The following is a 15,037-nucleotide window of genomic DNA, read 5'->3' on the forward strand; positions in this document are numbered from 1 at the left end:
TAAGCTACAAGGATATATTGTACAATACAGAGAAGATAGCCAATATTTTATAATAACTATAAATGGAGTATAACCTTTAAAATTGTGAATCACTAGATTGTACACCTATAACTTATATAATATTGTATATCAACTATACTTCAATTTAAAAAAAATAATAATTTTGAAGGACTTCCCTGGTGGCGCAGTGGTTAAGAATCCGCCTGCCAATACAGGGTACACAGGTTCAACCCCTGGTCTGGGAAGATCCCACATGCCGCAGAGCAACTATGCCTGTGCGCCACAAATACTGAGCCCGCGCATCAGAACTACTGAAGCCTGTGCACCTAGAGCCCATGTTCCACAACAAGAGAAGCCCCCGCAATGAGAAGCCCATGCACCGCAACGAAGAGTAGCCCCCGCTCGCCACAATTAGAGAAAGCCCACGTGCAGCAACGAAGACCCAACACAGCCAAAAAACAAAACAAAACAAAACAAAACAATTTTGAAAGCATAGAAAACTGGCTGTTTGTGCTAGTCCTGGGGCCATGTGTCAGGATGGAGGTCTGGACCTGCTTCTTGCACTGAATCATTGTGGGGGGTCGGAGGAGCAGGCAGGCAAAGGACAGTCAGAGTTTGGAACAGCTGACATTACCATGGGAATATGTACACACTGTTCTCCTTTTCCCAAATCAAAAACTGGGATCCAAGGTCTGGCAAAGGATTTGGCATCACACCCAGATGGGAGGTATAGTGTGATGGGTACATTCAGTTGCAAAGCTACTGGAGATTCTAGGACATTCTGATAGTTTATGGAGATAACAGATCAGCATATTTTAAACTGTAACAGCACTAAAAGAGCTAGAATATATGATGAACGTAGAGAGGTCACACCTCCTATTAAGGGAGCATGTGTAACCATACTCATCTCATGAGCAAGTGTGGGATTATGAGATCAGATATTTAGCTGGATTCTGAAGTATTTGATAAGATTGACTATGTCTCCTCTATTTTTCTGGGAAAAAAAAGAGTAAGCTAGGAGAGTTTATAAGTGACAGACTTAAATGTGCCTCTGAAATTGGTCACGTGTTTATGTCAAGCAATTTCTACAGGGGTTGTGCCCAAGATTCAAATGGAAGACATCTGAATTAACAAGTATTAATAAGTATTAACGCGCGGTCTGCTTTGCATTAGCCCAGTTAGCCAATGACAGATCAAATGCCTCACTACTGAATGACCACAGGGACCTTGGCGTTGGTATCAATAAGACCCAGGTCCAAACGTGCAATAGTAATTGATACAATATTTAGTATTGATTTATCAGCTGGAATAGAAACAGTCCCAAAGCTCATGGTTTGACTACTTAGAAAGGAGAAAGCATCTTACATACTTGATAACATGAAATCCATCCTTTGGTTTGTGGTTAATCCCTCCAATTGGAGCACGACAGTCAATACAAAAGCTCTGTTCCATCGGCAAGCCACACTAGGAGAAACACAAATGCTACCCCAGCTCAGTTTGGACAAATGCCATCGTGCAAATGAGCACATACTTACCACAGGAGGTAGCGGACGCCACTACAATTGCTTCCTTTAGCGTATGTGTGTGTCAGGTGGGGCTACAGGAGCCCCGGGAGACAGGGCAGGCACTCCATGCCAACTATGTTGTATGTGGGCAAATTTAGACTTTTAAAAAATAGAGACATTTTAAGTTTTATTCCTAAATAGTCACTTTACAGACAAATATATAAAACTCAATCTTTCTTTCTCCTATTCATCACTGTTTTCCATTCATTCCCCCACCTATCACACTGGCCTCACTGCTTCACTATCTAACAGCAGGAATACTATAGCAGCTTCCAAACTGATTTTCCTAATGCCGTTTGGACTTTTTTATTTTTAAAAAATGTAACCATATGATTCACTACTTCCAAAGGCTCATTTTTCAAAATCAGATTGTGTGCTACTATATACACTGAATAACAGTCTATCACAAACCAAACCAGTCTCAGATTCCCAGACCACAGAATTTCAGGAGCAGTTTTAGGAAGAATCTATTTTAATCCTGTTTCATGGACAAGGAAGTGAGACGCTCAGAAAGATAAAGTAAAATGCATATATCAGGTTTATCCTCCAGGTCGCTCATTTATTTATTAAATAACATTTGCCTGTTTCAATTCAATAGCCTGTTGTGAGCAAGTATGGATGACACTATGAAGGGCCCTGGCTGGATGCTTTGGGATTCAGAGATGAACAATACACAGATCTTCACCCAACGGGATTACAAGATATGTGTCTCGTTTTCCTATCCTTTGGTATCTAGACCCTATCTCCTCCCTGGGATAGTAATCCAGCCTAGAGTCTAGTCAACACTTTGTCGTCACATAAGATCAGTGTCACTGATCTTGTGCTGCAGTGGCCAGGAAGGACGGCCAGCACTGGTTCCTGTCCTGCAGTTTTGTCTTTCAAGGCACATTTGGCAATGTATGGAGGCAGTTTTGTTTGTCACACTGTGTGAGATGGCATACTACTGCCATCTGGTGAGTTGAAGCCAGGAATACTTCTAAACCTCCAACAATGCCCAGGCCTGCCCCACAATAAGGCATTATGTCCACAGGGCTGAGAATGAGAAACCCTGGCTGGAACACCTTAGTACCATTTGGATGTTTAGTCATAACACCTAGAATAGCCAGCAAAATGAGTCTATGTTCTCCCGAAAGGTCCAGACCCTCATTATCCATCCTCCTCCTCCACAGCTCCCCTCCTCAGACCTGGAGGAACACACATTTTGAACCCCCCAAACCCTACCCTGAATACCAAGACTCACCTCTCCTACAGAGCACGCGTGACCATTGGGACATGCTGTTAAAAGAACAAGACACATGTTGGCTGGTGAGGTTTCACCTAATGACCCACGGTTAAAAGGGAAAGCTAACTCCCTCCTCTCTGGTCTAACCAAATGCTGACGTGGACATTATGTCCCAAGCACATTACGAGAAATCTTGAACTTTGCCAGATATTAGAACTCATTAGATATTTGACACATACCAGGAACTCAACTGGTATCACTGAAAAATAATGTCTGTCTTTAATTTCACAAAGCAAAGAGAAACTAGATTACAGGTTCATACCACGGGTTACTTTTGGAGGCAGGGTGGATAGTATTTTATACCCTCCTATTCACTCTGATTTTTTTCTTTTTGCTATGAGCAGGGGTTTGTTTTTTTTTTTTTTTTTTTGTGGTACGCAGGCCTCTCACTGTTGTGGCCTCTCCCATTGCGGAGCACAGGCTCCGGACGCGCAGGCCCAGTGGCCATGGCTCACGGGCCCAGCCGCTCTGCAGCATGTGGGATCTTCCCGGACCGGGGCACGAACCCGTGTCCCCTGCATCGGCAGGCGGACTCTCAACCACTGAGCCACCAGGGAAGCCCTGTAAGCATGTTTTATAACAACTTTCAAAACTATTTTTAAAAGATTATCTACTCAAGGCAACAGCAAAATTTACATACAGTCATGGGTTATATTATTTTCTCCTTCAGTTCTATATTTCTAAAAGAAGTATCTTTGGGTCAAAAGTGTGGCTATATTGTGAGCTGGCCCTTGACTGAGCCTCTCATGTGGTTCCCAGCACCCACCTCTCCCCAAAGGGCATATTCCAGGGAACAGAAGTGCACCCTAAAAGACCCTTTCCCTGTGACTAAGAAAAAAATAATCTGGCTCATCCACAGTCAGCAGGGTACCAGTTCCTGCAAGCTGTTCATGTTCTGCAAAGGCAACCACGGCAGAAGGAGGCAGGCACATTAGGACCTTCGGGGACAAACCCGTGGACCCCAATTCTATAACAATGTCTCATGTGGTTTTAGGATGCTCTTCAAAGCTCAGGAGTGGGATTCCACCTCAGGCCGACACTTACTGTACCAGTGGACTCCTTCCAGACTCATCCACTTCCTAGCTTGAGCAAGCAAGTCTTCAGGCATCGTTGGAAGAAAGGCATTCTGAAAAGTCAAAACAGCAGGGCTGGCTTTAGCTAAGTGAGCATAACAACCGGCTGTCACTGATCAGCAAGAGACCTCGAGTTAGAACGTGACCTTGATTTTCTTTCTTCTTGACCTATAAAGCTCTCTATGAAGAACACAGAATAGCTCCCTGTGAGATAACAAAGGGCAAGGCAAGTTTTTCACCATCATTGTGGACTAAAGGGTCATGTGGGACAGAGGCAGATGGAGAATCTAGAAGATAAACAGGTTCAACAGTTTCTGAGGTACGGGCTGGGTCTCTGAAGTTTTTCCTGTGAACGCGGATGCAATCATATCCCAATCTTACCGCCATGAGGTCTGGGGAGAAGGCCAAATTCTTCAGGGGTTCCAAGACTTTGCTTTGTCCACAGAGAAGGATGGTTGCAACATGAATAGCCATTTCTATTACTGTCCCTTCAAGGCTGTTGTTCCCAGGACCCGTCCTCAGCAGGGGTAGTTCATTGTTCACAAGGGATATTGCAAAACATCTGATATCAGGAGACAAGGTCTTTCTTTCCTCAATGAATTTCTTCATAGCCTCACATTGCTGACAGGAAAGAAATTAAAATACAACAAAGCAGAATATCATGTGAATAGTGAGAGAAAAACCAAAGGTTTGCTCTTATGTCACTCATATATTTTTGATTGCAAATACCTATCAAATATCAAGGTTAAGGGGAATTCCCTGGTGGTCCAGTGGTTAGAACTTTGCGCTTTCACTGTTGAGGGTGCAGGTTCAATCCCTGATTGGGGAACTAAGATCCCCGCAAGGCGTGTGGAGCAGCCAAAAATAAATAAATAAATAGACAGATAAAGTTATTTGCATTAAAATAACTGATTTTTTTTTTTTTACTATCAAGGTTAGGATGGCTAAATGGTTGCTGTTTGAAGGGAAATTACCTGGAGAAGAGAATTCTCTTCTACAAACACAGAAATCACATACCCAAGCACTAGTTTTCATAATTTTGGAAAACATTATCTTATGTTCTTGACTGTGTTTTAACTGTTCCTCTAAAAGCATTGGATGAAACAGAAAGTAGTTGCTCTGCATAAGAAGGCTGGAAACCCCAATCCTAGAATTTTAAAAATTTGGGGTATAACTGGTGTTTGTGACTTTTACCTCTATTCAAAAAGTCCCTCCAAATTATGAGACTACGAACACAGCCCTGAAGGCTGATACTCACCTGTGGCTTAGGATGGAGGTTTGCACTGTGGGATCTGTACAAAGTCACGACCTCTCTAAAAAGTGCTAACATTAGGTGGGCGGCCTGCTGAGTTGTGGAGCTCCTGCAGGCCTGAAAAAGCAAGGATATCAAGTGAGACTTTTAAAAATCTACCTCAGGGCCAGAATCCCATGTGATTCGTATATGAATATGGAATGAGATCAGCCCTTAAGCCTTGGAGAGGTTGAGGGAGCCTTTCCCAAGACCCTGGGCACCTGGGACCCTGCACCTCAAGGACCATCTTCTGGAAAAACAACTGTCCATAAACATCCTCATATTAAACTCAATGCATATTTATCAGATAGCTCACAACAGAAGTAACAGAGATCACCATCTGTTCTCTTTCTGACTACTTCACTGGTCCTAGAAACTTTTCCTGAGCAGAGATAAGATATTTATTTCCTCTTTTCCCAGCAGAATGCCAGGATAAACAAGGACTCAGAAAGGAAACATGACCAGAACAACTGAAAGATTAGATTCTAAAAACCCTGTGTCTATTAAAATAAACACATGCATACGCCTCTATGGAAATTATGAGGCTACAAAGATACAGGTTTTGCTTCCTGTGCCATCACGTCAGAGCAGAGGAATCTTGGAGGAAGTGACGTTTTAGCAGGGTCTCAAAGAAGGTAATGGACAAATGAATCAGAAAGGAGGTGCCAGTGGCCTCGTGCAAAACCACCACCCCTAATCACCCACTGACGCTCCCGTCTGCCAGGCAAGCCCGTGAGGCCGTGAGCATAAGACTTCTGATGCAGCACGTCACCCTGTGGGGCCTCTTTTGCATCATTTGACACCAACAAGACAAGACTTAGGCTCTGAGGGGCCACTGTGTACGCAGAGCAGTCCCCTAGTCCAACATACCTCCAGAGCAGTCTCAATGGCCAGGGGATTGCACTCCAGAATGGCTTTGCCCACTGCATCGCGGAGAGCCTTGTAGTTCTCCCCATGCACCAGATACTGATCCATCTGGCCTGTATGATCCTTCTGCAACCCCAGGAACACAGGGGTTAATCATGGTGGCGACAGTGTGAGGAATGCTTAGGAAAGAACCTTCTTGATAGGTAAAGGAACCAGGCAATCATTAGAGCTTTAAAGGCAGCTGAACCCGGTTTCCAGGTCCAGACCGAGGCATGACATCCCACTGCTGTTTGGGAAGCACCTCCTCAATAGATGAAGAGCAGGGAGTGGGTGAAAATCTGGGGGAGGTGATCCTGTGGCTGCTTTCCTTCTGCACTCAGAGTAGAGCACCAAAGGACTTCAATACGTTAGTCCTAACCTCCAGTTGGGAGCAAACAAAAAGCCAGGATTTTTAGTGCCGTTTTTGTAACTCCAGGACAGTATGAGCACTAGGAAAGGACCACTGAGCAGCCCTGAAGCCAAAATGGCTGCAGCTCTGTCATCCTTAGTCCTTTCCTATCTCGCCTGCCAAGGATAGAAAGGGCTTATTCTGAAAGCTGAAGGATTTTTAAAAAAATATTTATTTATTTATCTGGTTGTGCCAAGTCTTAGTTGTGGCATGCAGACTCTTAGTTGCAGCATGCATGTAGGATCTAGTTCCCTGACTAGGGATAGAACCCGGGCCCCCTGCATTGGGAGCATGGAGTCCTCACCAGGGAAATCCCTGGCTGAATGCCTTTTAATTTGCTAAAAGCCAAAGCCACAGAATCAGTCTTTTGCTTTCCCTGTGTCAAACTCTATCAGAAGTGATGCCTACATATGCTGTGCAGGTAGGTGACAAACACATCACACATACACACGCACGCACACACGTATCTTTCCCCTAGGCAGGCGGTCTAAACGTGATCACAGCTGGGTCAATCAACTGAAGCACAGAGACAGAGGAGAAGACCAGAACAGATGCACACATTTTCCGTGATAGGTGTGGGAGAAGGTCAGGGAGGAATGGAGAAGCAGCAGCCCCGCTCCTGGGGTTGGGGGGAGGGCAGTGGAGCTGAGACAGCACAGGGGCTGCCGGGACCACCCTTCTTACCTGCTGTGCAATGACTCCTCTGGGAAACACCCAGTGGGCCGGATGGCCCTGTCTGGAGAGGCTCTGCACAAACTCCATCCCCTGCTGGCTAGTGAGCTTCCTCACCAGGTATACTCGGTACCAGTCATTCTGGACCCGGGCACAGAAGTGCTCCACCTGCTGCAGGTAGCGACGCTTCTCCACCGCCATCTCTGCAGAGCCAACGAGAAAGGCTGAGTGACGGCTGAGGGTACTTGTTAGTTAACAGTCTGGAACAGAGGCTAGTAAGAGCTCCGGGAACTCCCCTTTAGGAATTCACGGTGAAAGAACTAATCTAGAAGAAAGGGGACACGGTACAGACCAGTATTACTCCAAGAACCAGCTTCCCACACTTCCTGAACTTCTAAATCATGGGGGCTCCCGGCCTGTGGTCAAGAAAGTTTGGGAAGAAGACCTGCCTGAGCCGTCCTGAAGCTCAGAGAGGATCTCAGAAGCCTTGTCAAGACAGAGGCGGATACGGGCCATCTCCTGCAGGTACTCCACCGAGGCCTCACCAGCAGGCTCTCGGTGGCACCCCACTGGTTGGTACGTCTTAAGGAACTGGCCTTCCTCTCTTAGGTATTTCAATTCATCCCTTATGAAGAAAGTATTCTTCTCATGTATTGAATCCTAGGGAACATAGAACCAGAAAGAAAGGATATTATTCTTTTTTATTTGCGAGTCCCCCGCCTTCGAAATTTCCACAGTGTGGTTGTGGAGAATGCAGGAAGGATAAAGAAGAGTGTTGTGGGTTTGAGTGTACATTTTTTTTTTTTTTTGCGGTATGCGGGCCTCTCACTGTTGTGGCCTCTCCCGTTGCGGAGCACAGGCTCCGGACGCACAGGCTCAGCGGCCATGGCTCACGGGCTTAGTCGCTCCGCGGCATGTGGGATCTTCCCGGACCAGGGCACGAACCCGTGTCTCCTGCATCGGCAGGCGGACTCTCAACCACTGCGCCACCAGGGAAGCCCTGAGTGTACATTTTTTGAATCATGGAAAACTAATACCCCTTTTTATTTTAGGGGCAAGAAGGAGGGGAAAAAGAAAAGCTATGATGAAAAAGTTTTTTATCTAATATTATTTTTTCATATACATTGTAAGATTTTTGGAAGTAACAAAAATATGAAGAGAATAAAAATTAAAAGTATTCACAATCTCACCACCTGGAGACAACTTTGGTGGTATATTCCTCTATGCTTTTTTTTCCCCCTCATGCACATGCACATAAATGCCAATATATACAACTGCTGAGGGCGGAAGCAACGTTTTTGAAACTTTCTTTCCCCTGCATGGAGCAGAGCATCTGTTAATGTTACCACCTAATTTATATTCTGTAAATTTTCAGAAAAACACTATTCCATCACATAAACCACATGGTTTGGAGAGTTTGAAAAAGAAATGCAGGGAGGTGATAATCAGCTTACCTCCAGGCAGTTGCTAAAGAGCACATACAATTCAGCTTTATCTTCAGCCAGGAACGGTTTCTTTTCTAACTGGGACAAATAAGCCTGAATATAATCCTTCACTTCACGGAAGCTATGGAAGGAGAAATATTATACCTGGTTAGTTCAGGTCTGGAAACTCATTTTGCCAAAAAAAAAAAAAAAGGTATGTATCTATCTATCTATCTGCCTGTTATCCATCCCCACCTTCCTGTATAATTACATTTATATATATATATATATATATATATATATATATATATACACACATACATACATGTGTATGTATAGTTTGTAACACGATTTTATGAAGAATATTCTAGCACCAACTTGAAGGAATATAAAATTCCCTATTTTAGACTAGCTGTTCTCAAACTTTTTGGCTCCAGGACTCCTTTACAGACTTAAAAATTACTGAGAACCCCAGAGAGCTTTTGTTTCTGTGGATTACATCTATTGATATTTATAGTATTGGAAATTAAAACTGAAAAAATTTGAAAATATTTATCAATTCATTAAAAATAACCATATTAAACTCATTACATATTAACATAAATAATATTTTTAAAAAGCTTTCCCAAAACAAAAATTCATTAGTAAGAAGAGGGGTACTGTTTTTCATTCCTGCAAATCTCTTTAACACCTGGCTTAACAGAAGTTCACTAGATTCTCAAATCTGCTTCTGCTTCTAATTGGTTGCACTATATTAAGTTATATGAGGAAAATCTGGTCTCACACATTATGTAGCTGGAAAAGGGAGAAATATTTTAGTAGCCTTTTCAGGTAACTGTGAATATTCACCTTTGACACTACACCAAAACTTGATAAATGATAATTTCTAAAGGTTAGTTGCAATGTGCAATCTGAAACCCTATCAATGCACTTTTCATAGTCAATTACATTAAAATCAAATGGTCTGCCTTGCACTTCAAATGGATTTCTTTTTGATCAATGCAGAATTCTCTGACATCAAGCATCAGTCATTTCAAAAATACCGGTTCACTGAGCTGTGCAGATCTGGCAAACGTTGACACATTTTAATTTTATGATATATTTTTAAAAACCTCACATTCCGGGGCTTCCCTGGTGGCGCAGTGGTTGAGAATCCGCCTGCCGATGCAGGGGACACGGGTTCGTGCCCTGGTCCGGGAAGATCCCACATGCCGCGGAGCAACTAAATCCGTGAGCAATGGCCGCCAGGCCTGCGCGTCCGGAGCCTGTGCTCCGCAACGGGAGAGGCCACAACAGTGAGAGGCCCGCATACCGCAAAAAAAAAAAAAAAAACCTCACATTCACTATCATCAAAAGGTCTGTATTAGAAAGCTGATAGGCTCCCAGTGGAGGATATAAGTTTTTCCAATTTTTATTTTAATTTTTAAAAAATGTATTAATTTTTTTGGCCACACTGCATGGCTTGCAGGATCTTAGTTCTCCAACCAGGGATTGAACCCAGGCCCTTGGCAATGAAAGCGTGGAGCCCTAACCACTGGACCACCAGGGAATTCCTGCCAAATTTTTAATATTTGCTTAAAAGCTTGAATTTTATCATTAGCAACAAAACCATCAGTTCTCTTCCTTGATGTGACAGGCTCACATCACTTGGTTTCAAGAAAACACCTGCCAAATGCCCAAGTCTGAATAAGTGTTGTTTGTCAGTCATTCTTTCAAGTACAAGTGGTATTCCACAAAAAAAGCAGCCAAGTTAGCATGTAACTCAAAAACCGCATGAGTGGTTTTCCTTGAGATAACCCTGTACCTTGGTGTGCAGCCAGAGTGCTTTGTGTGTATCTCTCATTTCCAAAGAATATTAAAAAGTCATATCCTCAAAGGTAGAGGTTTAGTAAAATTAAGAATTTTTATAGCTTTGTCAAGGACATTAAGTGAAATTGGCATTTTTAAAAACTATATGTGCTTGGTGGTGACGGAAACAATGGCCAATACCAGGGTTTTCCTCATGCTAAGATTCTAGCACATTCACCCTTCATTACTTTAGTAACATCAGTGCAAATATCAACATGTTGAAAAAGCCAGATAATATCTTAGTGTTATTTGCAGTCTCATCAATGTTGTCCCACACACGGGTCTGCCTAAAGAATGGATGCCTACATTTCCACAAAGTATGTCTAAGTCTGGTCTGAGTGATTTTTTTTTTCTTTTTGGCTGCGTTGGGTCTTCATTGCTGCACACGGGCTTTCTGCAGTTGCGGTGAGTGGGCTTCTCATTGCGGGGGCTTCTCCTGTTGCAGAGCACGGGCTCTAGGCGTGCAGGCTCAGCAGTTGTGGCTTGCAGGCTCTAGAGCACGGGCTCAGTAGTTATTGCACACGGGCTTAGTTGCTCCACGGCATGTGGGATCTTCCCGGACCAGGGCTCGAACCCGTGCCCCCTGCACTGGCAGGCGGATTCTTAACCAATGCGCCACCAGGGAAGTCCCTGACTGATTCTTAATAGATGAAAATACTCGAATCACAAAAGTAACAACACAAACAAGTATTTCTCAACCCAGGGAATGACAATGCAGATTTTTAAATTGTGTTTTATGTCTCAAGATTTTTATTTCAAAATCAGTTCTGTAAATTTTACTCTCTAAATATTTCAAAACAAAGTGTTTACCTTTAAGCATTGTTTGTACTCATGTTAATGTGTCTACACTATATGTCAAGAGGTATGCATGTTGATGATACTGTTCCCTTTCTCTAAGCAAAGAGATTCAAATGAATACAGATTTCACACATTTACCCAAATTAATAAAAATCACAGAATATCAAAAGAGGCTCTTCTCACATCTCAAGTCAACTCCTTCCATGTATGCCTTAAAAGCCATTTTCAGGCATAGTAAGATACTAGTTCTGTAAGAAAATGTATTTTAAGAGTATTTTATTTGAAAATCCTCCAGGAATCCTGTTTGAAAAAACTATTTCACAAATAATGGGGGGAAAAAATAGAAGCAAAATAAAATGTCCGTGGACCAGTCTGCAGCAGATCCATGCTTAAATGTAAATCTAATCTCCATCCTGAGTCACCTTTCAGACATTTAAGTTAGAAACAGTTGTTTCTATTGGAACTTTTCTTACAGCATCTTGATTTTGCCATCACCTCAAGGTGTACTCTATCAAGTCAGAACACAGGCTGAGGATACTGAGTTATCTTCCAAAAGAGCCTCTGAATACAGATCAGCTTTCTTTCTCTCTTTCTCTCTCTCTTTCTTTCTTTCATTTTTGGCTGCATTGGGTCTTTGTTGCTGTGCACGGGCCTTCTCTAGTTGTGGCGAGCAGGGGCTACTCTTTGTTGCGGTGTGCAGGCTTCTCACTGCAGTGGCTTCTTTTGTTGCGGAGCATGGGCTCTAGGCACACGGGCTTCAGTAGTTGTGGCACGCGGGCTCAGTGGTTGTGGCTCGCAGGCTCTAGAGCACAGGCTCAAGTAGTTGTGGTGCATGGGCTTAGCTGCTCTGCAAATGTGGGATCTTCCCGGACCAGGGCTTGAACCCGTGTCCCCTGCATTGGCAGGTGGACTCTTAACCATTGCACCACCAGGGAAGCCCCCTACAGATCAGCTTTCTAAGAATTTTCTAAAATAGCATAATTTGACAAGACCATTGAGCTGATGCACCGTATGGGCTTCTCTGTCCATTTATAGAATCAGAGAAACTTAAGAGCTGAAGCAAACTTAGACAACATCAAGGGCAAGGAGGGTGAGGGGAGATTCTAACTTATCATCCAAAAAAACACAGAACTTTGTAGCTGTGGAACTGAGATGAGAACCGCAGATTCCTGACTCCCAACTTCCCGCACGTGTCACAACACCTTGCACCCTTCTCCCAAATCTGTCTTCTTCTTCCTAACCACGTGCTTGTAGGCATGCTGAACTCATAGCCAGTATGTGAATATGTCAAGGACACAACTCATACAGATAAAGGAACAAGGGGGTCTCTTGCTGAAAAAGCTTCCCCAAATCATGAACTAGCTACAGGTTCCGCAAAGAACGCTTGGCGGCAAAGAACAAGCCACGAGGAAAATAAAACGAAGTCAAGGTGTGCTAGAAGCAACTCCACGTTCGTGGTACTCACCTGTACTTCAAAAGCAGTTTCAGTACCACTGAGCGGATGACAGGGGTCTTATCCACAACGTCATCAAAAGGAGAAAGAGATTTTGTGTGTTCACGGCGTCCTTAAACCAGAAGGAGAAAGGTAGATCATCGTTCACATCAGACATAAAGAGTGAGATGAAGAACTGAATTTTTAAGTCTATAGGAAGAAAGCCACTCACTTTGGGAAGCCTCTCGAAAGAGCTCCTTCTCTACAAAGAGTAAAGACAGCAGAACATTGACCACATCCTTCTCAGGTGGAGAATTGTCTTTGAAGCACATGGTGGAAACTAGGTCCACAAAGAAACTATTGCACATCTGCCGGAAGCGAGCATGTTTCTCGATGACCTCCCTTAGGAATCATTGAAAACCACAGTCAAAAGGCTTGTAGAATGTGTTCCGGAATCCCTCCCTACAGAGTGCTTTCGGATTTGGACAGCATTTTTTTTTTTTTAATTAAAAGATGCAAGTATCTCCTTACATTGATTAGAACCAATCTCCAAAACTGCAGACAGTACATACACTTGGCTGTTCTGAGAAACACTTGGATCATTTGGACCACCTAGCAATAGCCTTCATATCTCAAAAGTTTCTCAAAGATCCCATCCACTGGGCTTGCCTTGTGCTCCGCTTTCAGGAGGCATCAGAATGGAGGAAAACGGGAAGGAAAACCAACCACTTAGGCTAATTTTAACTACTGCCCTGAAAGGCACTTAGCCAGATAAGAGCTAGCTTTATCCTCAGGACACAGAACATGGATGGAATTTACATATGAAGAGGATAAACCAGTTGCATCTAAATTCTTTGGGTCTCTTGTGATGGCTTTATTTAGTTTACGACTTTCTGGTTTATTTCCTCTAAGTTTTCTGTCTCCCTAATCTGTATACATGTATGTCTTGAGGAGAGGATAATTTTCAGACACTAGGTGTTTATAAAGGTACATAAGTAGTTAGTTGTCTTTCTTAGAACACTTCTCTGTCAGGCTTTCTAAGATTAATAATTATAGTTCTGAATACTGTATTTTCAAAAAAGAAGAAAAAAGAGGAAGCTTTCGCAAGAGGAAGGGTGTTTTACCGGTGCTCCTGGGAAACAGAAGGAGAGAAGCTGTCTGGTAGGTCAGTTAAACAATAGGGACATCCCATCTGCCCTTGGGTGAGGTGAACTTTGACGCAGCGCTGGCAGAATACATGGTCACAGGGCAGGCAGACAGGATCCTGTGCATCTCCCAGGCAGATGGGGCACGGCTTCACTCCGAACCTAGAAGCCAAGAAGGGTGATCAATTCTCAAGCAGAGAAGCTGGCCGTGAGAAGCAAAAAATACAAAAGGTTCTGAATTCTCTCCCTTGCAGATCCCAAACCCAATATCTCACCTGGTGAGGCTCTTGCTGACCTGGTCCTTACATTTACAAAGAGTGGTCATCACTGCGACGAATGGCCTGTGAGTCTTGATGTCAGAGTCCTCTTGCAGGCACTGAAGGAGAAGGCAGCAGGAGGAGGGAAGCTAATTAGCAGTGAGGGAGGGCAGGAGTCAGCCAGGCAACAAAGGCAACAAAACACAACATCCCCTCTGCTACTGCCGAAGCTGGGCAGTTAGGGCTCTGGTGTCTGCAGTGCAAGGCTTTTAAAAATTTATTTAGCAGTTTCTTTAACTTTGAATACCCTTTGTGACTGTGCTGCTTTGAGGGAGAAGGTCGATATTCTCGGCTTCGGATTTTTCCCCTCTTCCTCTTTTTCTTTTAAGGTCTATCCCCCTCCTCCCGTTAGGAGATATTTCAAACTATAAAGGATAATATAATGACCATCTGTGTATTCACCAAACTTTAAGTAATCATAGCATTTTTTTGAATATGTGCTTTATCAGTTTCTAAAGAAACAAAACATTACAGGTGCAGCTTCAACTCCAAGTGTATCCTTTTCTGATCACATTTCCACCCCCCACCCCCCACCCAGTCCCAGAAAATCACATTCCTAAATTCCCACTTGCACTGGATTTGGATGCATGCATAAAAATCTTGTTGCTTTGAATGTTGTAAACTTTCTATCAGGGACATCACACTGTACCTAACTAAGCTTCTGCAACTTGCTTTTTTGGTTGATACAAGTAGGTTCAGATCATTCATGTTAACTGCTGTATGGTACTTGTTGATACTGGTCACCTGTTTTCCCATTAATGGACATTTAGAATGTTCCCAATTTCCTGCAATTACAAACATTTCTGCACCCAACATTCTTCCATGTGTCTGAGTACAAATGGAAAAATTCTCTAGGATATATATTTAGAAGTGGA

The 15,037-nt window shown here is 43.4% G+C and overlaps 1 protein-coding gene across 3 annotated transcripts in view; it reads right to left on the reverse strand.

The window, feature by feature from the left end:
* The window catches only part of RNF213 (ring finger protein 213), a 115,078-nt gene that overhangs the window by 13,510 nt on the left and 86,531 nt on the right, over positions 1-15,037 (reverse strand). For all 3 annotated transcript variants that reach the window (XM_067022278.1, XM_067022277.1, XM_067022279.1), the window contains 13 exons: positions 14,121-14,221; positions 13,825-14,007; positions 12,933-13,102; positions 12,734-12,833; positions 8,653-8,764; positions 7,648-7,858; positions 7,211-7,401; positions 6,082-6,204; positions 5,179-5,289; positions 4,302-4,541; positions 3,892-3,973; positions 2,806-2,840; positions 1,370-1,464 (listed from right to left, as the gene is read on the reverse strand). In XM_067022278.1, the coding sequence (XP_066878379.1) occupies positions 1,370-1,464; positions 2,806-2,840; positions 3,892-3,973; positions 4,302-4,541; positions 5,179-5,289; positions 6,082-6,204; positions 7,211-7,401; positions 7,648-7,858; positions 8,653-8,764; positions 12,734-12,833; positions 12,933-13,102; positions 13,825-14,007; positions 14,121-14,221 (1,754 nt within the window). The remainder of the gene's footprint in view (positions 1-1,369; positions 1,465-2,805; positions 2,841-3,891; positions 3,974-4,301; positions 4,542-5,178; positions 5,290-6,081; positions 6,205-7,210; positions 7,402-7,647; positions 7,859-8,652; positions 8,765-12,733; positions 12,834-12,932; positions 13,103-13,824; positions 14,008-14,120; positions 14,222-15,037) is intronic.

The sequence above is a fragment of the Kogia breviceps genome, chromosome 19, assembly GCF_026419965.1.
Source record: "Kogia breviceps isolate mKogBre1 chromosome 19, mKogBre1 haplotype 1, whole genome shotgun sequence".
Classification (NCBI taxonomy): Eukaryota; Metazoa; Chordata; class Mammalia; order Artiodactyla; family Physeteridae; genus Kogia; species Kogia breviceps.